The sequence below is a fragment of the Corvus hawaiiensis genome, chromosome 4 (genome assembly GCF_020740725.1).
Source record: "Corvus hawaiiensis isolate bCorHaw1 chromosome 4, bCorHaw1.pri.cur, whole genome shotgun sequence".
In the NCBI taxonomy this organism is placed as follows: domain Eukaryota; kingdom Metazoa; phylum Chordata; class Aves; order Passeriformes; family Corvidae; genus Corvus; species Corvus hawaiiensis.
This window is the reverse complement of record NC_063216.1, coordinates 24,184,976-24,209,147: the sequence shown is the minus strand read 5'-3', so window position 1 is coordinate 24,209,147 and position 24,172 is coordinate 24,184,976. Positions and strand designations below refer to the sequence as shown.

The 24,172-nt window shown below is 36.1% G+C and overlaps 1 protein-coding gene across 2 annotated transcripts in view; it reads right to left on the bottom strand.

Annotated features, from left to right (window-relative positions):
- Nucleotides 1-24,172, bottom strand: part of LOC125325458 (PARP1 binding protein) — a 41,731-nt gene that overhangs the window by 2,046 nt on the left and 15,513 nt on the right. For both annotated transcript variants that reach the window (XM_048302511.1, XM_048302510.1), the window contains exons 7-9: nt 14,450-14,633; nt 9,525-9,703; nt 8,203-8,284 (exon numbers count right to left, since the gene is read on the bottom strand). In XM_048302511.1, coding sequence (XP_048158468.1) covers nt 8,203-8,284; nt 9,525-9,703; nt 14,450-14,633 — 445 coding nt within the window. The remainder of the gene's footprint in view (nt 1-8,202; nt 8,285-9,524; nt 9,704-14,449; nt 14,634-24,172) is intronic.

Below are 24,172 nucleotides of genomic sequence, written 5' to 3'. Positions count from 1 at the left end.
CATACCATTGATCATAAATGATATAGATTCTGCAAGACAAATTCTGCCCCCACTTTCATCTCAAAGTGCACTGGATTATACAAATTACATTGAAAGATGTAGCACAAAGCAGATAATTACAATACATTTGGATTTTTAGCTAATAATTTTAACACAACAAAGGCAAATTTAAATCAATTCGAGCTGAACAGGTGCAATAGCAAAAACATCAGAGAAAAGAACAAGCAATAAACACTGTTACAAAATAAATATTGCTATACAAATAGATAGCAGGAGTGATTTTGTTGAATAAGAGGTTTACAGCCACTTTTCTGATTAAAAGGTTTGCATTATGCAAGTATACTTTTCTTCTTAGCACAAGCAAGATTAAAACTCACAGTTCAGATTTGACCCTTAGAGATATAATTTTCTTCTAACTCAAATTCTCAGATTTAGAAGGGAAGAAAATAATGTTTCCAGAAGCTGCCTTTCACAGAGAACTTCATCCACAAAATTCAGTCACAATTTATGCCACTTTCATCACATCCTGCTTTCACACACATACATAACAGACTCAAGCTTATCACTGACATGCAATCTAGTTCTCTTCATGGTACTGCTGTTGGCCAGGTGAACACACTGGTCTATTTGGAGAAAAATATCCCATTCATTTACAGAAACATAGTTGTTCTTTCTGGTTTAATATGCCTGGACATACATGGTTTTACTTTAATCCTCAGTATTCCCTTCAGGAGTCAAAAAGGCTAAATTTTCCCTGTTGTCCATCATTCTTAAACTTCAATTTATCTGGGCCGAATTACAGACTGAGACAACATGGAAAGAAAAGCAGATTTAACAGGGCAAACTAGCAAGCCTGACTCTCAACAACTCAAATCTCTTTCAAGTGTTAATCTACTTTGTACTTAAAATATTTACCACAAAATAAGACTATATACATAGACATTTCAAGGTTTGTGTGCTTCAAGATTAAGCCTCAGCTCACTGACTCTAAGTAGAATCATAGAATATGCTGAGCTGGAAGGGACCCACAAGGATCATCGAGTCCAACCCCTGGCCCTGCACAGGACAGCCCCAAGAATCACACCATGTGCCAGAGAGCATTATCCAAAGACTTCTTGAACTCTGTCAAGCCTGGTGCTGTCACCACTGCACTGGGAGCCCGTTCCAGTGCCCAGTCAACATTCAGGTGAACATCATTTTCCTAATATCCAACCTAACCCCCTTAAAAAGCGTCATGCCATTCCCTCATGTCCTATTGCTGGTCACCTGAGAGATCAGTATCTGCACCTCTTCTTCCCCTTGTGAGGAAGCTGTAGACTGTATGTCATTAACTTTATACTCTTTTCAGAAAGTGTTTTGAAGTATAGAGCAGCTGTCTAGTTTAAATTTAATCAACATCATATTGTACAATTACAATATTAAGAAAATTAAGGGTTGCATCTCCTTTAAGCTTCAGGTTACTGTAATATGAATGAAAATATTTTCCAGTACTTGATATGTTTCTGAAAAACTTCATCTAAATCCTTTAAAAATTCCTCAATTCTCAATTATTGTTCAATAAATGAGACACATCAAAAATTATGCAATACCTTGAACAGCTTTCTATCACATTCATATTGCAAGAGGCAAATAAGCTACAATTTTGCTAAGCTGATGAATCTGTAATAAATACAGCATTAAAAACAAAATTTGAGCAAGAAAGTCTGATAGCTACCATTCTATAACCAACAATAAATGCAGTTATTTTTTTATGAACAACAGTGTTTCTTTTTTACCACTCCCATCTGACACTTCACTAATTCAGTTTGTAGGGACAGAAGATGTGGAGTCAAAGGACAGAAGTCAAGCTCAAATACTGAAAAACAGCATAAACTCATCTGTGTTTCAATTTCACTAAAGCTTGAAATATGTCTGTATTGCATCACCTACCATTCAGGCATTTGCAAACAGTACACAAACCTTTACCAAACCAGACTGTTGATGCTAGAAGTAATCTAGGGGGCATATATATAGTGTAAGACAACTTGTTGAAGCAGTCAAACATTTCAACTAGTCTGGGAATGTATATTCACTAGTATAAAGAACTGTATTACATTGGGTGAAGTAGCAATAAGCAAATTTTAACAGCCTGAAGGCAGCACAAAGGATCACAAGTCTAGCGCTGAATTAGGAAGTAGAGCTTCACTGGAATGTTTTTAAGAAGAAAGATCAACCTAAAATTTACTTGAAGCACACAATGAAGCCTGTCAACAGCTTGAAAAAGCTCTTAGGAAAAGAGCTCTTAGAGTTCTTTTAAATTAAATTCCATAAAATTCACTGCTTTAAGAGCACCACTCCAGTGACCCACAGCTCAGGGAGAGAAAAAAGGTTGGGAGATCACTTTGCTAACTGAGTAGCTGCACACGAAGGGCATACAACAAACGCAGCCTTACTATGCCCCCTTTCCTCTTCAAAAGCAAGTGGGATGTTGCTCTTATTCCCATAAGAAGAAAGAAATTCTGCTTCATTTCAGAAAAAAAAAAAAAGGTTCACTGTTTTCACTCTTCAGCTGCAAGAAGGTAGGAGAGAATTACAACTGGTTCAGCATAAGTAGGTCAATCAGAAGTCCTATAAGAAGCAGATAAAGCAGTACATTCTCCCACCTTGACATCTGTATCTCGAGAAATTTTTCAGTTGGTCAAGATGCCCATATAAAACATTCACTTTTATGTGAAATATTAATGGTGCATGCTCTATTTATTTCTAAAAGTCAGATTATAATCTGTTCCAGATCTCCTTCCAGCATCTGCATACAGACAGTACTGCCAATATTTAGTCACTAAGAATGTTGAGATTTGGTTTTTATACACTGGAATGGCATAATAGAATTTGAAAACCTACATCAGTAACAACAAACACATGTTTTTATTTTCTAGCCAAACAACTAGAGTACTATCTGGAAGAAAAGAAGAGATAAAAAGAAATTTATTTTCTCCACCTTTACCCTTTTCCTTTTAGAAAAAAAATCTTCAAGGAAAGTTGAAAGAAGGAGTTGAAAAAGGGAAGAGAGTACAAAGGGAAGAGTAACAAAACAATAAATGATCTTTCCCAAACCCATGGCATGTTATTAAAAAAATATCCTGGATAGCTCAGGTAGTGGCAAGCTTTTATTGTACTGAAACAATCACTTTTTTTTTTAGTGTGATATTGTACCAGCCTTTTGCTATCCCAAAATAACCTGCTACTGTTTTGAGAACATAAACCTCAAATCACCTAATTATTGGCTTTCAAACAAAACTCACGGCTATGGATCCTAAATAAAGTAGTTTAGGGGTTTTGTAGAAATAAAAATGGTATTTTCTACACAAATGTGGTTTATCAACCGACACCAAGTCTTTCTTCAGATTTTGTAGTGAACTTAAAACCTTTTCCTTCCCTTCACTTCTCTAATAAACTATCAGTCAATTTTGGTGTTCTCCTTAATTATACTCTCCTTAATTATATATAATTATACTTTGGAAATAAATATTTCTTGCAACGACAGATGAGACTACTACCTGAAGAAGATTGTTTTCTTTATTACTATGACTCTTCTGTTCACAATTACAGTGGGCATACAAGAAAACTCTTGATAACTTCCTGTTCATAGTTTTCCAAGTCACAGTTTATTTGTACTGGAATCACAAACAGGCAAAACAATTCTCTCAAGTAACAGCATTTAGAGAACTAAGCAATGAAAAATAACAGCAGTGCATGAAGCTAGATATTAAGTCATTTTATAGAGACATGAAAAAGTCACATGAGAAAGGCAGACCAGGATTTTTGCTTTGTGGAGCTTTTTTCTTGGAAGGATTTCTATACACAGTAAAATTACAATGAACTTCAAGCATGCCAAGATTTGTTAGAGTTCTTAAGCCACAAATTCTTCTTAAAACTAAAACTGCAGCTATGTTCCCAATTGGAGGGAAATAGTGCCTCATATAGGAAAGGTTGTCTCCAGTTACATTAAGAAAAAAACACACCGAACTACTGAAAGTTCTTGCAGCTGTTTCAGGGTAAGTCTGTTAACAATACAGCAGGATTTCTAAAACAAAATATTAAAAGGCTAAAATAATCTTAACTTTACAAAAAAATATCTGTTACACTCTCATATATTGCATGCTTACAGCCTAATAACTTTGGTTCGTCTCTTCTTAACTCCTGAAGTTCTCAGTTTTACTCATTAGTGAAATCCCATTAGTTCAGGAACAGTACTTCACCTACAACTTGAAAGTCTCATTAATATTTTGCAGTGCAGAAGAAAGATGAAAATCTTATTCTGCAACATTTTTGTTGTCCTAAGTTGCTCTTCAGCCTAAACAAGGCAGGGTTATTGTAACAGCCTGTTCATTCCCCTCTCACACCACTAAGCAGGGTTTTAACAATGCATTGAAATCAATAAAATAACTAGTCGAAGAAACAGGGTATCTACTCATTTCATAGAAATAGAAATATGATTCAAAAAAGCAGACATAAGGCTGGACAAACCCTTTTCAGATAAAATAATTTTCTCCTGTCCAATTAAGCTTCTTACATATTTCTGTAAAGCAGAGGAGTGGTAAGGACAGCTGACAAGAGACATAACTTAATACGTGTTCCACAGACCTTTCTGAATTAAAGACTCCTTCTACAAAATACCATTCACCAGAAGACACTTCACTTAAGCAGTAGATAAACTTGAAACTAAATTGTCTCCCAAAGCAAGACCAAGTTTCATATCATTATTCTTACCTACTTCTGCTAGAGGAAATGAAACAATACAACATGCTTGTTCCCCAGACTTCTTTCTCATCAAGCAATACGAGCAACACTTTTGCTTGTGAACAAATGCCATTATAGCTAGGTGATCTTTCTGTGTTTCTTCCAGTATTTAATGAGGATTGAGAGACAAAAAATATTTCTTTGTCATTCACTGTTGCCAGGAGTTTGTTTTGGCACAACGGAAATATCCACAAGATTTATTTTATTTCTGAACACCAATTGCAGTTCATAGCTACCTGTTTACTTTATCCACTGTCCTTATTTTTAGATACTAAAACACACACGTGTGATGATGTATCCTAGGTCCAAATATTATCAAACTGCATTCCTGCACACAATTCCACAGAAGCTGAGAGATCAGTTCCTCTTAAGGAAAGAGAGGGCACAACAGCTTTTTTTTCTCTCTTACTTTTTTACAAATTTATTTTTAATTCAGGTGTTTCTCTTTTTTCTTTCTAGATTTTACTGAATTTCTTCATTTAACATACATATTGATGGGACTCAGCATACAGCCAAACTAATCACCACTACTGTGTTTTTCATCCCTTCTCAAATATCATGGAAAATGTAACTTTTATGGGACAAGTCCTAATGAAACATCATTAATTTATACTATAGACTAACCACCTAACACCTATCAGAGGCAGCATGGTAAAAAGGTCCTTCGGGCAACTTTTTTGAACTAAAGCTACCATCACATATATGGCAAAAGCAACTTCGCTGAAGGATCACAGATATTGAGAAGAAACATCATATTGCTATTCCCTTATTCAAAATGCAAATATCTGGTACCTCTTCTGAGTCAATTCCTAACATGAGTGCAGTATGCATAACAAAATTTGTAACTGTGAATTTTACAAGCAACCTGTACACATTTCAAGATGGTTGCATGGAATAACAATGGAGACTGACACTCACTGTAAGAAGGTGGCAACTATTACAACAGTACTTGAGATCTGCAGTCATGGACAAGGAATTCTTTGTGCTATGTGCCATACAGTAAGGACCAAACAAAAATTATTTCTACCAAGAGACATTACAATCCTAGACAAGAAATATATGGATTCATGGAGAAAGGAACTGAAATGAGTCACTGTAGTGGGCATTTATCTCAACAAAAAGCACTACTAAGGTTTGGGGAAAGGTTGATTTAAAGGTACTGAAAAAGGTTTGAAAGGAGTTTAATGAGTTCTGCAGATAGCTATAGGAAATCCCTTCAGCCATAAGAAACCGTGTAAAAGACAGCTAAAAGGATTCATCTGAAAATTAACAAATGAACAACAAAGACTGGTATTGCAGGCTGAATATAAGCAAGGACAGAGCAAAGCAGCAAATTAGAAAAAAATCACTGGATTCAGACAGGCTAAAACAAGTAGTTTATATGTACCACAACTTAAATGAACAGACTGAGATGCGAACAGTAGGATAGCATCTAGTGTCTAATCACTTTGATAAGAATTTTTTGGATAGCAATCTCAGTGAAGAAAGGTAGGCGAAAGTTGCAACTACCAAATCCAAGAAAAACACACAGCAGTACTTCAAAAAGTAAAATGGACACCTAATAAGTTACACTTGAGTAGACACAGAGACAGAAAAAAATTCCAGAAGTGTCGTGGAGTGAAAATATAACACATACAATACCTAATATGTACAGTACCTTCTTCAGTGTTAAATATACCAGGAAAGACAGACTTACCACCTCAAGATCAAGAGCTGGCTATCCACAGAATAGTATAGAATTGACAAAAGATGTCCGTTTTGACACAAGAACACTAAGGTCACTCTAGATCTGTGAATTGTTGAAAGCTGAAGTTGTTTGTAGATGTATGCAGCCACAAAGAAAGTACAGAAAGAGAAGAGAAAGATAGGGGACTTAATTTCTTCATAACAAAAAAGAAAGAATATGGAGGAGTAGAAACATGCAAATTAAACTGTAGAAATTGTTAGAAAACTAGAGAGAAAAAACCCAAAAATAACATGAAAGATCAACATTTTAAGAAAGAAGTAGGATTTTATATGAGAGGGTGGAATTCAAATATGAATGGCAGAGAACTGAGTTTTAGTTATAGAAGTCAGTAGTTGTTTGGCACCAACCATTTTAGTTGACTCATATTTTTGCTTGTTTCTGTCAAAAACTTGTCAAACCAGCAAATGTCTCAAATGTGACAGGTAATTACTTTTAGATAATAATTTTTGCACTTTGATACTGAACACAGCTCTTGCATCCAATTACAAAACTTCCATTAATATAAGGGAATGATGTATCTCAACATTTTATGCACACACCATGATACGTTTTTGCTATTTGATGAGTAAAGCTGCAATTTAAATATGTTGTTTACATAAAATTAGAGAAGCGCCTTTATCAATTTTTCATAATTTGCCTATGAGTTTTAAACTAAATTTCACCCTAATTAGTGCATGTATCCAAAATGCCCATCATTGATCCAATCCACAAAAAAGGACTCAGAATGAAGTTGGAGCATATTTAAAATGCATGCTGAAAACACTGACAGTGCTATTCATTTTAATGTCTTTCTACTTCTTAGGCATGCACTGTGTGTTCAAGCTTATCTAGTGTCCAGTGACAGAAAGATATTTTCCATTGTGCTGTTCTAGAACCAGTTCTGATGACTTAAAACACGTCTTCCTTATATACTAATTAGATTTGTGTTTTTACATATTGTCAGGACAAAGTTTGCAAAAAACATTATGCCACTACTTTTATTTAGCTTTCTGTTGAAATAGAGCAGAAGAGAAACTCTGCTTCCATCCATAGTCTCAACATTCAAGTCTAGCAATTTTAAGGAGAAATACTATGTAAAATGAAGTACACTGAAAGACAGCAGTTTTCAGAAATATTGTTCTTTTGAATAGAGCCCCTCACAATACCAACACGCTCTTGTAAAGTTCCATTTCATCTACAAAAAGCAAACATTAGCATCTTTATTTTACTGTTCACAAAGCAACGTTATGGAAATGTCCTCAGATTGATACAAACAAAAAGCATCAAAAGAAAAAAAGCATTGAAAATGTCATTATTACAGCTTTTCAATGTCTGTTTTATCAAAACTAAAATCAGGTGAGAGTATTCAGTTTTCTCTGTTTTCAGATAGCTTGGTTTATTTCTATGGTCCTGAAATACACAGATAGGTAAATGAACAGAGAGATTAACCCACTAAGAAATCTTCATTAGGAAGTACTTTAAAGTTTAAAGCCTCTTTTTTCTGGAGTTTTAGATATTTCTATTCATATTACAGTACTGCTCTAGTTGGGCCAATTACTGCAAGTTAATCACAATTACATTTCTTCAGCTATGGGGTAAAAATCTCAAATATCTGGCTGAAATGTAATGCTGCTATTTTTATTTTATCACTATTATTACAATGCCTCTATAGTGGCATAGCAATTACTACAGAGTACCTTAATTACTTTTTCATCCATAGATTTCAGAATACGTTGTCTAAGAGGTTTTGGAGAAGATCCATCGGATCGTGCCGGAGAGCTACATTAAAAAGAGATAAGTATTTAGAACATGTAAAAGCAATTAGTTAATAAAAGTTTTTGCCATACCAAGTTCCTCAGAAACAGGAAGGCAAATATCTTCACTCTCCAAGCTTTACTTTGATTTCTACCTTCCTAAAGAACCACGTACATTGTGACAACCGAAGAGAGCATAAAGAAACCAAACCAACAGTTCCAATTTCTGGTACTCATTTTGCAGTATATTTCCAATACTGTAGCTCTGCAGACACAGTATTATTAGTAGTAGTAATGCTGGTGATGAACTTCTAAGCCACCATTCTACTTACACCCCCATGAACAGCATCAGATTGATATTCAGTATAATTTTCCTCCTATTTGCAGACTTCTCAATAGAAATATTCACACAAAATGTTTCCACTCTTACATGCTATTATGTAACTAGTTATGTACATCAACGAAAAAATTTGATGCTTATGATGAAAAAAAATTAATGATGCACATAAAGGGGGATTTTTTGGTCTTGCAATAAGAACTAAGCTATGCTTTCGTAAATGATTACTTCTCTCTTTAAGCTCATGGCAGATCAATGTGCATATGAGGACAGGTTTTTCATTAATAATTCATTCTTTATTTACCTCAATTCATCCAATTTTTTTCATAAATAAAATTTGGTTTCTTTAGTTTGCTCTTTATTTTATTTCTAATTGTCTGTGGTGCAAAATTTGTGCCAGCCTTGCAATGGTTCTCCTATTTTAATTGCCAAAATATGTAGCTTCAAAATAGCTTCATCATGTTACTGCCTACACTATTGTTCTGGTTCATGAATCCTCTTTTTAACCCATAGTGTCAAAATTCTTAGCATCCTGTTCTTTCAACAACTGAAGATTCCTCAGGACCAGTGACCAAATAAATCATCACTGCTTCTTCAGTGCATGGATAGGGGAGTTTCCTTGTCAGTGCCCAGAGAAATGGGTTTTCAAGAGTCCTTCATAAAGTCTGCGTGGCCCAGAAATGTACACTCTCAAAAAGTCCATGCTACAAAAGTATCTTGAAGATACAGAAAATGCAAATGAAGACTTAGAAAACCCTTGAAAACTCAAAACTGTTCTAAAATTGCTTTCCTTTTACACCTAATCTCACAGCAGACAGCACTGTGTTTATTTGCTTCGTCTAAGTAACATCAATGCTTTGTTAGACACTCAGATCCCTTAAAAAATCCAAACAAACTAACAGAACAAAAGCAACCTCCTAAAACTCACCTGAAAAGTGTCAAAACAGAGGTGATACCAAATAAATTTAAACTTTCATTGTCACATAACAGATCCGCTTTGTTCTGGGTAGGAGGACTGACAGCTTCTTCATCCAGAAGAACTAGCAAGACCTTTACAGTATCTCTGCCACAATATGCAGTGCCATGATTTATGGAATGCAATTTTGGCTGCAAGTAAATAAAAAGGAACATAAAATGGCAAAGTTCAACAAGCCAGGCCAATAGCTCACCTCCAAAATCAATCCACATCAGCACAACATGTGAGAACCCCCTCCTTCCCTTTTCCAGTAAGCATTTATGGGGAACTTCTCCATGGGAAAGTTTCTCATCCCAAGCAATTAGTAGAGTTTAGATCACTTCCAACTACAGGTATACACTGATGAGTAAGTCACATAGAAAAATATACAAATCTATGCTGAAACTGTGCAGCAGAAATGAGCATTCTATGTTCTGGTACACAAACACTTTCTGGTGAAGTCCAACCAGTCTGACAAACAATCTGCTAAAGCTGTTGGTTAAAAGCAAGATTTCCATCAAGATTTGACAACAGAGGTACTTGGCACAATTTCCTGTTGTTTGGGTGAGTTCCTCATGATTTTCCCCAAGAATAAAGAATTCCTTAAAAAGAAAAAACCAATCCACATCTGGAAGTGCTCAATACAACAGTCAGCAGTACGGATGGAGAAATCCAGAGCCACTGTGGGACTTTACAAATTGAACGTTTGCTGTAATTTTCTTTAAAGGTACTAGGAATTCCATGGAGAAATTTAGGGCTTAATACACAGTGGTAGTTTTAAAAAACTATAGGCTCTCTTATTTACTAATACACAGAAACATTGAATGCCCTGACTTTATTCTGAAGGGCAAGACAAGCAATGAACTGCATTTATCTAATCAGTTAACTGCTTTTAAACACAGTCTTGAAAAGATCAAATTCTATTTTTCTCTCTATTTGATTACATCAATTAGTGTATGTAGCTTTCAAGAAACCATAGCAACACATGTCAGTCAGCTACTATAAGTTATAATCAATGGCTAGAAATAGCAATTACAGAAATGGCTGTTACTTGGCTTTACAGAATTGGCCTATTTCAGTACCATTTAATTTCCTCAAATTTTATTCTGAGTCTCTTCAGTCATTACATCACCATAACATAGATTAAATGTCATGTGTGCCATTGTGAATTTATCTTAATGAAAAAAGTAAAAATTTGGCATCATCTTGACTGATGATACACAAAGGAAAAAAAGTCTTTAGAAATAACTCAGAAATCTCAAGTACTACAACATCAGAGACTCAACTCTGTGTACTAACCATGGACAAAAGTCCAGGGCAAAATAAGAATTCCAGGTAAGACAACAAAAAGATCTCGGAAAGACAAAAAAAAAATCTTGTTTATAAATAAGCTTAAAATTACAAATCAAAATTTTTTTTTAAATAAAATAGTTGCCCAGTCTTTCAAGAGTAGTGACCATTAGCTACTCCAGACTATTCTGCTTAGTTGCATCCAGAAACACCAGCCAGATTCCATTTACTGCAGTAATTTTCTTAGGAAGAAATTAATCATAATTCCTATTAGTCACTCATGCAGGCTTCAACACAAAGTAGTGCTTCCTGCTGCATAAAGTAATAACTTTTCCTGGAGCTCTAGATTCTTATAAACCAGGTATTTGCAGGAAAACTGAGCAATGATGGAAGAAAACTGCCACTGCCAGGAGAAAAGCAAATATTTTTCTAATGAAGTTACTCTTTTCAGGTACATTTTATGAGGAAACAGCCTTACTGGGAGCTAGTGGAGGTATAATTTTCGCCTCTATACTTATTTTAAATTTGCACTCAAAGAAATGATTCAATCTCTTACATAGGAAAAAACCCCTAACATCCTATTGAACCAGAACTTATACTGAATTTAGATTTTTTCTGAAAAATTATAGCATCATGGGGTTACTCTATTAAGTGAAATCAAAACCAAACCTCCAAGATCTATGTAAAAATCTGAACAAAGCATTAATCTTTGCTGTCCTGAGATCTTAAAAGAACAATACAGATGTTCTAATTTTTTATAGAGTTCAAATTAATTTGGAAAACTTATGGGACCTTTTCAATTTTGCTTTCTTTTTCCATTACAAATGGCAACCTATCCCTCTATATGTTTAGTAAAATGTTCTTCCACACCAAGGTCCATTTGATATCACTATCTTAACATTTTTCTAAGTTCCCTTTTCCACCCCTCATCTCTGTGAATCATCTGTTTAAGGATAATTGTTAAAATAGACCTTCATCACAATCTTCACAGACTTCATTTACATCAACAAAAAGAATTCCCCACACCAAAACCAAAATAACAAACAATGCTGACAAAGGCAAACAATTTACACATATTCTATCTCTCATTCCTTCACAATTAAAAAAAAAATAAGTTTCCCCACACTTAGTCTGTTCTCTATGAATGTTCAGTCTACATTTTGGTCGTTACCTCTCTCAACTACTGTCCTTATCTCTAATTCCTCAGGCCCCACAAAGGACTGCAGTGGTTGACCCTAGTTAAGCTGCCAGGTGCTCGCCAAGCTGCTCTGTCCTTCCTCCTCCTAAATAGGACAGGAAGTGAAAAAATGTTGAAAAAAGCTCATGGGGCCAAAATGAGGACAGGTTGTTCACTTACCAATTACCATCATAGGCAAAACAAACTTGACTTTATGAAATCAATGTAATTTATTGCCATTTAATCATAATGGGACCACATCCTTCTTCCCAGACTCTACATCACTCTCAGCTTTTCCACCTCCTTCCCTCAAGTAGCACAGGGGGATGGGGAATGAGGACTGCAGCCAGTTCCTAACACTTTTGTCCCTTCTGTTTCTTCTTCCTTACATTCTTACTCTACTCCTCTATGTGGGATACCTCCCATGGGACACAGCCCTTCACAAACCTCACCACTACAGCTCCTCCCCACAGGCTGCAGTTCAACAACTGCTCCAGTGCGGGTGATTTCCACGGGGTGCAGCCCTTCAGGAACAGGCTGCTCCCGAGTAGGACACCTATGAGGTTGCAGGTCCCACCAGAAAATCTGCTTCTGCAAGGAATTCTCCCCATGGGCTGTAATTCCTGGCAAGAACCTCAGCCCATAAACCCACTACAGCACTGGATTTGTGAAGTCAAGTGCCACAGGCACATCCAGACAAGTCATCTCCAATGGCTCTCGTTACATCCATACTGTGGGGAGTATGGATGTACCGTGGGGAGTACGGAGAAGAGGTTTAGCTTAACACCCACCATCTTCTGCTGTGCACCCAAGTGTCCTCACTGAAAAAAACAACAGCAGAATCTGCCCATCCCCAAGTAGGTGGGGTGTTCCAGCAATAACTGACTCAAGAATTGACAAAAAACCTCAATATAGAACCACAGACTCACAAAACTGAGTTCATAAACTGCCCTCAGGTGCCCATCTTGAGAAAAATATTAACTCCACTCTGTTCTCAACAGGATAAGGTATTTATCCACATTCCTAACATCATCAGGATACAAACATCTTTGCTATCTTCTGCCTCAACAAGGATACTGGTAAACACTTCTATGAGTTGTCAGACTATGAGCTTCTGGAGAACGGTAAGAAACAAGCATCATTTTGGAAAAGCAATGGTGAATTTCTCTGAAGAATGAAGTTTCAATAAAATGCTTTTACCTGGCTTATAATGATCTACATAATTTTTCTAAATTTTATTGGTAACACAAGTAGCTAAATGAAGACAGAAGTGATGATATTTATAATTTTTTCAGATAAGAAAGAAACAAATAGAAGGATATGAAAGGGAAACAGGGAAATACAGGGAAGAAATATTCATAGCACACATGAAAATGAGAATGAAATATATACTCCAATATACTCAGTGGAAACACACATTTAAACCAGCTTAAACTGGCCAACAGGCTCTGGCTGGTTTTAGCTGTTTCAAAAAAGAAAAAGGATATTGAAGGTTTGAATAAAATTTGTTAAAAATCTTTTGCTACCATGGCATAATTCCAGTGACTTCACAAAACAAAGCATCCTAACAATTCTAAACACATTCAAGGTGTCTATAATTTTTTTGTAATTTGCTAGAAAAATACATGGCATTAGGTATCTTATACATCAACAATGTAAAACAAAACCATTCAAGCTGGTTGATTTTTTCATCACAAAAATATTATTATTGAAATCTGAATAGATTCAAAGTACATGAACCACAACTAGAAATCCTGTATTATACTCTAAACACCTGACTTACAGAACTTAAAATATCCTGATTCCTTCCAAGAAAACAAAATCATTGATAGTTTCATTAGTGTCTTGAAACACCAAAAGAGAAAAGGTTACACATGATTGTTTGGGGCTTTAACTCCCCTCCCACTCCACATTTTACCATGTTTTAGACTTTGTTCATATTTAACCTTACTTTGAATGCCTTAGCCTTAGAAGTACTTGATGTTGAACTAATTAAAACCTGTGTGTTTTAATAAAAAATTACTGATACATGTTCTCAAATCCTAATTCTACTTTCATGAGGTTCTTTTGTTGGGAAATTTGTTATAGATTTACTTCTTTGAAATTAATGGCAAACCTGAGGCTTCTAAGTATCTACATTTATAATAACTGGACAACCAAATTAAGCTTTGAAGATTATTTTATTTACAAGTTTGAGGTAAGAAATTTAGGTTATGTAAATCAGCTATTTGAAATCCACAGTGTAATCCTCAAGTATAAGTCTTCCAACAAGTTTAAAACCACAGCAGAGAGGAAATGACACTACTTTTGTACTGTTAGAAAAAGATTATACTCTATAGATAGTCCTTTAAAAATGAAAAAGAAAACAGGCAAAAGACATTTGCTTTCTTATAAAACTAAATAGCAAAAAGAACAAAAGAAGTCCCATTACCCGTGCTGGACTGACTCCAGTAGTGCTAGCAGTCAAGGTTTCCTGTTGTGAATCGATAATATTTTTAATCTTCAAATCCAAATCTTGTACAACTTCCTCTACTGCCTGACAGAAAGGATCCCCATTGCTTCGGCCTTTTATCAAATGCATCTTCACTGTTGACAGAATTCGCCCCCCTGCAATTCTGAAAATAGGCACAGGGTCATCTCCACATTAATCTTGGCAACACTTTAGTATACCTATTAATGCTGAACATAGCCAGTCTTCATTGTTAATCAGAGAGAACAGCTTTGATCTTTTAAATCAAACAGCAGTGGAGATGTATTGTCCAACACAATAGTTTGCTAAAAAAAAAAAAATTATTATAAGGAAAGGTAATGAATTCAGCATTTAGTAATACTCTGAGCTGCAACACAAACTAACTTCTCCTTAGAAGTTCAAAGAAAAGTACTTTCTTTAAACCTACATTTACAGTTTTGCTCATAAACTGTTAAGTGTAAACAAATTTTTTCACTCAAACACGCATTCCTGTTTAATGTCCAATTAGATTTTTGAGTCTTTTGTGCTTTGAGAAGGTGCTCCAAAATCCCAATCTTCTTTCAATTTTATTTAAATAGATAGTAATAGATAGTACTTTAATTAAGATTTTATGAAAGAGAGAATAAGCTCCTTTAGCTAAAAGCGTAACATTTTTTCCAGCCCCTAACCAGTATGTTTTACCATTGCTTGAGCAAAGAAAATAAAGCATTACAAGAACCACTCAGCCCTCCTATATTATAATGTATCTCTTCCCAACAGCTTTTTTTTCTAAATTAGGTTTAGAGTCCACACCAAAGCAGAAATTCAGCATCCTGAGATGCTATTGGTACCCACAGAATAATTTTTAGATACATTTATGATGCTGCAAGTGACAGTTCTGTCAACACCCAAAAAGCAATGGCTTCATTACTCCAGATCACATAGCCAAGAGTGACATGACTTATTTTTCAGCTTCCTCCATGCTTACTGGTTTCCTTCATGCTCCTGCCAGCTTGCCCTAAAAGGGTATCTTGCAAATGCAAATAAAGATGTTTTTTGTATACATTAAATTCTGAAGATAAATTTGAGAATTACAGTTTGGAGAACCTTCATCAAATGAATCTCTCCATGTCTACAATCATATAAATATAAAATAATTGGGCAGAACTAGATAAGAACAGGAGTTAAGTCAGACAAAAAATTGTTTGTTTATATTGTTTCCACTTTAAATACATGGAGGGAACTGAGCCAGGGACCTTACTGTTTTGGCTTATTCTGGGTGAACAAGACTCCTGTAAATAACTTGAAAAACCTGAAGTAAACATGCAACTATTTTTTGTGGGGTTTTTTTTGTTTTTTTGTTTGGGGTTTTTTTTATTGTCCTTTTTTGGGTTTTTATGTGTAAAACCCAAATATTTCCACACAATTCTCAGCTTCAGCTTTTACAGACTAAAGATTATACAATTCACATTAGATTTTTCAGGCTTCATTAAACAGAAAAACTTACGCTTTGAAGAAATTTAAGAACAATGTATGCACTTGGCCAAAAGAAAAATCCCCATGTCAAGTCTCTCTGTAGACTTGATCCTGTAGACAGATGGGTCTGTTAAGACCCATCCAGATCTTGGAAAAGACAGTTTAAAGAAAAAAATTTAAAAATCTACTGTACCACTGCTCCAAATCCCACAATTCTATCTAACCACAAGAAAATAAAACGTTCAAAGGGAGGAAAAAAAAAAAAAATCCACTGCAAGTTGTCAAGAGGTAAGAGGAGAGCATTGTTGAAGAAGAGCTCTGTTTCAGAGATGCATATAGGAACTGTAGCCAAGTCTCCTGATACTTCTTGCCAGACTGATCTGTTTTCCTCAATCCTAACCTTACATTTTCCAAAATAATATCCTCAAACGAGAAAAGTATTGTATTAAATTAGGAGTATCTGTTCCATAAATACTGCACTGAACCTAGAACTGCAAGAAAAATGAGCAGGTGAAGGGATTGACTGAAATTCCCTGTGAAAACCAGGGTCACTTATTTCTATCTACAGGTATGTTGAACTTACATCTTTATCATTTGCACATATTTAAGATATATACACATATGTATGCTGGAAGAAAAAATATTATTGTACAACTAGTGCTGGGTACTAGCACAGTTAATTAAGATAATTATGCCCTTAATTTAAATGCTTCGCTCTGCATGTGACTCAATTACCTTATAGATTTTCACTGGGAAAAAATAACAAACTTTTGACAAAAACATTTTCATTTTCTATGTTTACTTTTTTGCCTTTATTGTCCAATGCCAACTAAAGATACTAGAAATAAAAGTTCATTTAGTATCTTCTTCTCCCCATATTCCTTCTCCTTTTCCAGGAATGAGTTCCAGTCTCCTAACAGATATACAGAGTACTAACTGGAGCAAAGAAAAGTTTATTTACACTTCAACTAGAATTTATATCAACAGGCCAAGACATAAAATGCTGATTCAATGTGTGCAGATTAGTACTGAAATGCCCTGCTATAGCTTATGCCATTTTACACCAGAATATAACATAAGTTGTGTTGTGTCATTAGTCTTGCATATATATATATGTTGAATATATACAATATATATTATAAATATTATGAATACATATAATATAATGTCATTAGTCTTGCACATATGTAATGTTGAATCTAGTTATTAGATCCATTTCTAGTGAGGTTCAAAAAGACTAACTAAAAGCATGATGATAAAAGTAAAATGTGGTAAAAAAGCACCTTGGGGTGTTTGGGATTTTGGGGGTTTGTTTGTTTTACAAAGATTGGCTTCACAAAGATTTACAAACCCTATTCCAGATTGTTCTGATATTACTCTTTTATAGATTTATTTTACTCAGAAGATCAGTTGAACTTAAACAAACTTTAAAATATCTGACATCGCACTAAAAAAATATTTATAGTAATAAAATAAAGTTGGAAACTGTTATCCACTTTGCAATTCCTAACAGCCAGAAGGACCACAAAGGTTTGTTTTAAATATAGAATTACATATGCAATATGCATCTCACAATAATTTTTACAGCAGCAAAAGTGAAGAATTTTTTCTCTTTTTAATTCTGAAAGTGGAGCAAGAAAACTAGTTGAATTCAAGAATGAACCTGTTACGTTAAACAAAACAATGCCATTTGTCTAAGGCAATAGAGAACTGAAAAGACCTTGTCCCTTCTAGTCAGTGCTCCTGCTAAAAAGCTTTCTGGGACGTTTTATTCAGATCACAGGCTACTGATATGTGATATTTTAGGATAAAGTGCTTCAGTATCACATCTATAGTCTTTTAAACTGCATTGAAGGAGGATTCTTACCAAATTCAGTCAGCAAATATAGTCACCAAATGCCACCATGACACATTGTAAAATAGCATTTTTTTTTTAAAGCTAGTAATACGATTCTGTTCAGAGTCACATGCAGCATTTCTCTGTTCCAAATGTATGAACCAAAAGAAAAATCAACTAGAAAACCAAATTCTATCTTCATCTATGATAGAAATAACAAAAGGAAATTCATCCGTGTAATTGTAAATGGAAGAAAAACCCCAACACTTTAGAAACAACCATCTTCCACTGTCCGACAGAGAATGTTTGAACAGATGCCTGAGGTCAATAGTACAGTGGCACCCTTCCAATGAATGGATCCAGCAAAGTCCAAACATGACCATCAGCAAGAAAAGTCACAAATATTTTAGACCAACTGACAGAAGGAATGGCTTAACTTCTTCAGCTTTAACCAGCACTAAAACAAGCAGGATTCAGCTCACAAGTGTCTACATATAGATAAAATGAATCATATGTAAAGAATGCCTTCTTTGCACCACCGCTCCTAAAGAGAGTTTTAAAAGAACAGTACAATGTAAAACTCCACCTGTTACCCAGGCACTGGACAAATCATATCTTTTGTCACTGGTTTCTTCTACTAAAAATATTCACGGATCTTGTGCCCACTTGAATCCTTTTTGCCTTACATCATCCGAGGCCCAACCTGACCCATTTCTATCTAATTTTCCTTATCAAACCATCTTTTCTTATGTAGAAGTAACTAATTTATAAGACAATAATAGCATACCTTGTCTATTCTGTTCCTACTGAGATTGCCAAATTAACAAGCTTCTCTGCTTACCAAAAATCTAAATGACATCGGCAAGAGCTCTTCTTACAGAACTCAGGCCTTACTGTGAAAAGTTAATACAATGCAGGGGCACTTTTATTTATTTTCTGGAAATACATCTTTTTTGGAAAAGACTAAAATAGCATGAACAAAGAAAAAAAAGTCAAGAATATGGACAATACTCAAAACCTGATAAAAAGCAGAACAGACTCCTAAAGTCTATTCCAGGAACAGAAAAGAATACATCAAAATTCTATTACACTAAGTTCAACATTTTTATTCATTTATTTCAAGTTCAACAGAGGTAAAAAAAAAAGATGACAAATATATAGCTATCTGATTTAGGTAGTGGGAACAAGTGCCAGAAAAAAGATCACAAACACCCAGTGATCACAGGGTGGGAAGAGATCACGGCCTTTTTTCCTTGTTATGGATTTAAAAGATGTTTTAGAACTTGACAAAAAACTGATCAGTTATCTAATTTTTTGGTTTAGAGCTATAGGAAGAGATTAGCAGTAACTCCATTCTCAAACACCAAGCAGCAAGATGTCAACTAGAACTTGATCTACCTGGGTAGAAGAGTGAGTCAAAATTAATCTAGGAAACAATACACTACAAATGCTTCTAACAGGGCAGTAACCATGCCTTTAAAGCAAATCTAAAGTTTTATTTCTAATTATGTTATATGCATAAACTAATAAAAGTTAGCAGTTCATGTTAATTTAGATTTCAAGATTTCAACAATAAAATCGTATCAGTGAACTTATCTAGATTTTAAATACATCTGTAAAAAAAAACTATATCAAAGCACTCAGTACTCAAAAATTCAACCTCAAGCAATGGATGTATGATTATTAATCTAATTTCCTAACAGATGTCAACATTAAGTGAAGACTCTTCCTTAGACCCTTTGGAGTTTCACAGTTTATTATATCCATAACAAAAACACAGCAAAAAACCAATCCTGTTGCAGAGTATTTTTTTTCATGTTGCTGCTGCTTTTGCTGTATGGGCTAAAATTTCTCTTTTAGCTTGGTGGAAGAAACTAGAGTGACTCTTCTTATTCTTCATCCCAAGCTTTGCTACCCAAGTCTGGTGACAAAGGTAGTATAAAAGTAAACAAGTAATCTTCCCAGAATAAGTCTTGATAAGCAGTCATTGAATCCCCTGTGATAAAGTTCTGAAAGGCAAAGGAGCTCAGGAAAGCCGTTATTAACTATAATATAAATGATATTATACTATAATAATATTATGAGCACAAGACAAGTCCATCACAATACTTAGGAAAATATGCAGAAATATCAGCAGACCAGCTTGGCTAAACAGTGAACTGATGACAGAGCTTGAAGGCAAAAGGGCTTCACACAGAATGGTGAAGAAGGGTCAGATCACAAACGATCTAGAAACATCACCCTAGAATTTAGGGATGTTTTCAGGAAAACCAAAGCTCACCTGGAGTTGAGAATTATAAGGAATGTCAAAGGAGCTTCACCTGCTGAACAAAGAAAATGAGGGATCTTTGCTGAAAGGCAGATTTTGCAACAGTGTGGACACAGATAAAACAGAAGTACTCTGTGCCTTCTTTGCCTCAGTCTTCACCAACATGGTCTCCTGGGCCTCTGATAAGAGCAATTTTTCAGAAAAGAACTGCCAGCAGTGGATAAAGATCAAATCAGGCTTCACTTGACAGTACTGATTACATTCAAGTACATTGAACCAAATGGACTGCTTCCAAGAATCTTAACAAAACTGGCAAATACCCTCACATAAGACAACTTCCTATCATCTTTGAAAAGTCATGGTGACCAGGTGAGGTCCCCAACAAACGGCAAAAAGCAAATCATTGCAAAAAAAAAAAAAAAAAAAAAAGACCAGACAGACAGTTTGGGGGACCACAAGTTCAGCAGCCTCACTTTGTTCCTTAAGAAAATAATGCAAAGTCTTCTAAGAAAACATATCTGGGCATATGAAGGATTAGGTGGTGGCTGGTAACTATAAGCATGTATTTATCAAGTGTAAATTATACCTGACCAATCTGTTTTCCCCCTATAATTAAACTACTTGATTTGCAGACCAGGGGAGAATGGTGGGTGCCATTTAGCTTGGTTGTAGCAAGGCTTTCAACACTGTCAGAGAATACTCTCAACATACAAGTATTGATGCTACAGTCTGGATGGATGGACAAAGAGAGGAGTTAACAACTGGTTGGATGACCACGCTCAGAAGGTAGCAAACATGTTGTAATAATGCAGTAACACAGGGGCCTATCCTGAAACCTGGTTTTTTTCTATTATCTTTGGCAGTGACTCTCTAAAAATACATGCTCATCAAGTTTGCAGATGACACCAAATTGGATGGAACAAGTCAATACGCTTGAGGGCAGAGCTGCCATGGAAAAATACCTAAACAGACAAGAGGAACGGGCTGACAGGAACCATATGAAATTCAACAAGACATGCGAAGTCTTGGAAAGGAATAACCCCTTGCAACGATACAGCCGGGGAGCAGCTCTGTGTAAAAAACCTGGGAGTCCTGGTGCATGTTCAGCAAGTGAGCCGTGAGCCAGGAGCATGCCTTGGCAGCAAAGAAGGCCTACAGTATCCTTGGCTGCATCAACAGTAGCGTAGCCAGTAGTCTGAGGAATGTGATTATCCCTCTCTAATCAGCACTCGTTGGACCAAATTTAGAATACTGTGTCCAGTTTTGGGCCCCCAGTCCAGGAAAGACACTGATAAACTGGAACAAGTTCAGCAGAGGACTGCCAAGCTGGTCAGGGAGACATGCCCTTTGAGAAGTAGCTAAGGGAACAGTTTGTTCAGTCCGCAGAAGAGAAGGCTTCAGGGGGATTTACTAAACAGCTTTCCAATACCTACAGGGTGGCAACGAAGAAGATGGAGCCAGACTCCTCATGTTGACAGACAGTGAAAAAAGACAATAGGCATAAACTGAAACAAGAGAGGTCCCAACTGAATATAAGAAAAAAACCCACAACTTTTCACCATGAGGACAAAAGCAGTGGAATAGGTTGCCAAGAGGGAGATTAAAAACCTCCAGGGATGGAGACTGTACAAAGCTTCTCTGGATAAAGCCCTGATTAACCTGAGCTGACTCCATAATTGACCCTGCTTTGAGCAAGATGTTGGACCAAAAACTTTCTGATGTTCCTTCCAACCTGAATTATTCTATAATCCTAAATTTAAGCAATCCTATATACAATGTTTTGCATATGCTTGCACAACTTTCCAGCAACTTTAGACCACAAACCTCCAGGGCTGTGTGAACACAGTCCAATTAACTCAAAGATCCAGCACAATCCCAGACAGAGTCCAATGTGCTTTCTCTCCCCAAACACTACTGCACCCCGAGATGCAATTACAGCTTCTCAAAAGAAGCCCATAAGAAATAGCATTTTCCCTGTCGAGGGGAAGCTGAGAGCACTAATCCACACGATGAAGGCGAGCTATACGATGCTCCAGCAGGCTGCGGAGGCTGCAGGGGCCCGGGATGCAGAGCCGCTCCGAAGCGCTGCGCTCACTCCGATGGGGCGAGCTCGACTCGGCTCCAGCGTGAGCTGGGCGATGGTGACACCCAGTGGCCACTGCCTGCTCCGAGGGCAGCGCCCAACTGAGGGGAAAACACGCTGCCAACCTCCCAACTCTGCTACTCTACAGAATCGGTGGGGATTTTTAAACTATAAGTATACACACCCCACACACCTCCCCATACGAACCATCAAGCACAGTAACCAACACAACAAATGACCTTCCGTCATTCAGCTTTAAGTCACACGCATTTTTTTAACAAACTTGGGAAAAGTAACTTCCAGAAGTTCTCTTGGCCTAAAAGAAAAGGGTTTCCAGAAGGATGGATTAGCACTGCAGTTTCTCATTTATACCAACAGGAAAGAGTTTTCAGACCCTAAGGTGTATAATAATCATCTACTTCACTGACAAATATAACATTGATATGCTCCTTGTCAAGAAACAGGTGCAAAAATGAACATCGAAGTTCTCCATTTACTGTATAAACATTGTCTAAGTCTTGCATGTACATATCTATAAATAGTTTTAGCATTACAACTTTTATGGCACCTCCAAAAGTTAAGGAATATTCATGCTACTGATTCTTGACAGACTAGTGATTTCTTCTAGTCTTAGACATCTAGAGAGTGAGGAGAGGCAAACAATTTCAATACGCCAGAGATTTATAAGAACATTCAGTCTTCAGTGACTACACCTTGAAATTACCAAAGTTCATTTTGTCTTTCCATTTCTCCTGCTATCAGGAGTGCCATATTTTTTGAACCAAACCGTCAGTTTCATTAAATTTCCACTCTGACAGATTTCCCTTTGTCCATCTAATCTACTTCACTTTCTTAGTGAAGTAGCTCCTCACTAAAATAATTCACTTTCTTAGCTGAATGATGGGGAGATGAAAAAGACATTTTTGTTATTCTCCATAGGTTAGCAGATACTTGGTTAAGCAACATCTCCTATTAAGTTCAGAATATTCTTAAGCACTTCCCACCACTCTCCAAGATCTTCAATTTGGCTTCCAGATTCCCAAAGCAAAGGAATCAAGCAGATGAAGAAAGCCTCTTTTCAACATGTGTTCCACAATGACCCACCATTTATTTGGCTACTTTGTATTTTGTACAATTACAAGTTTCATAAGATCTCCACTGAAACAAAATCAAACCAAAATAACAGACTTATTGTTAAGTAAATAACAAAGTACAGCATTTTTCTTGTGGCATAGCCAATAGAGAGACCTGGTTAGGGCAGGTTGGCTAATCTTTGCATCAGAGAAACAGCAATGCTGCAGAACAGGTTGTCTAGTTTGCTCTTGGATTTCTCAGTGGGCTTCTACAGATGAAGCAAGTCAAGGTTCTGCTGCATTGCTGCCTTTTTCCCCTCTGGTCTTTAGTTTACAGCAGTAACAGAACTAGAGAAAATTTTTTTGCATAGAACTGCATCCTCTGGAACTCTCGACAACTGCCACATGACAGGTAGGACACAGAGACAGTCGTCATCCATGTGACATACCAAACACTTGAAAACATCTATAGATACATACATAAAAACCATATTTTACATTGTGAAGGTATAAAGCCCATATGGAGTATGAGAGGTACTATAAACACCACAGTACAGCCACCTTCCACTCCTGATCAGCAAGACAAACAGTGATACTTAAATGCATACAGCCAACTTAATGCACATGCCAGTATCTGACATTAACAAGATTTATATCCCAAAACAAATGGAACAGCAGGTGCAGCAGGGAAAGCTACACAATAAATATCTGAATGCTAAAAAGCATTTCCAAGCTCTAGAGAATTCACCCAGTGAGAAACTGGTAACTCCCAGCAACTATCCAAATTTTCTCACATTTAGACATGCTCTCTTTTAGACAGAGGAGTAATTAACAAGAGATAGCATTTCATGTTACACTTTTCTGGACTGTATTTACCTGAAAAAGTGTTTTTTTCCATACTAAAAAGTTCATCCACATAACTATTTTTCCATTTCTCATTTTCTATCAATATATAGTGCCAGATACA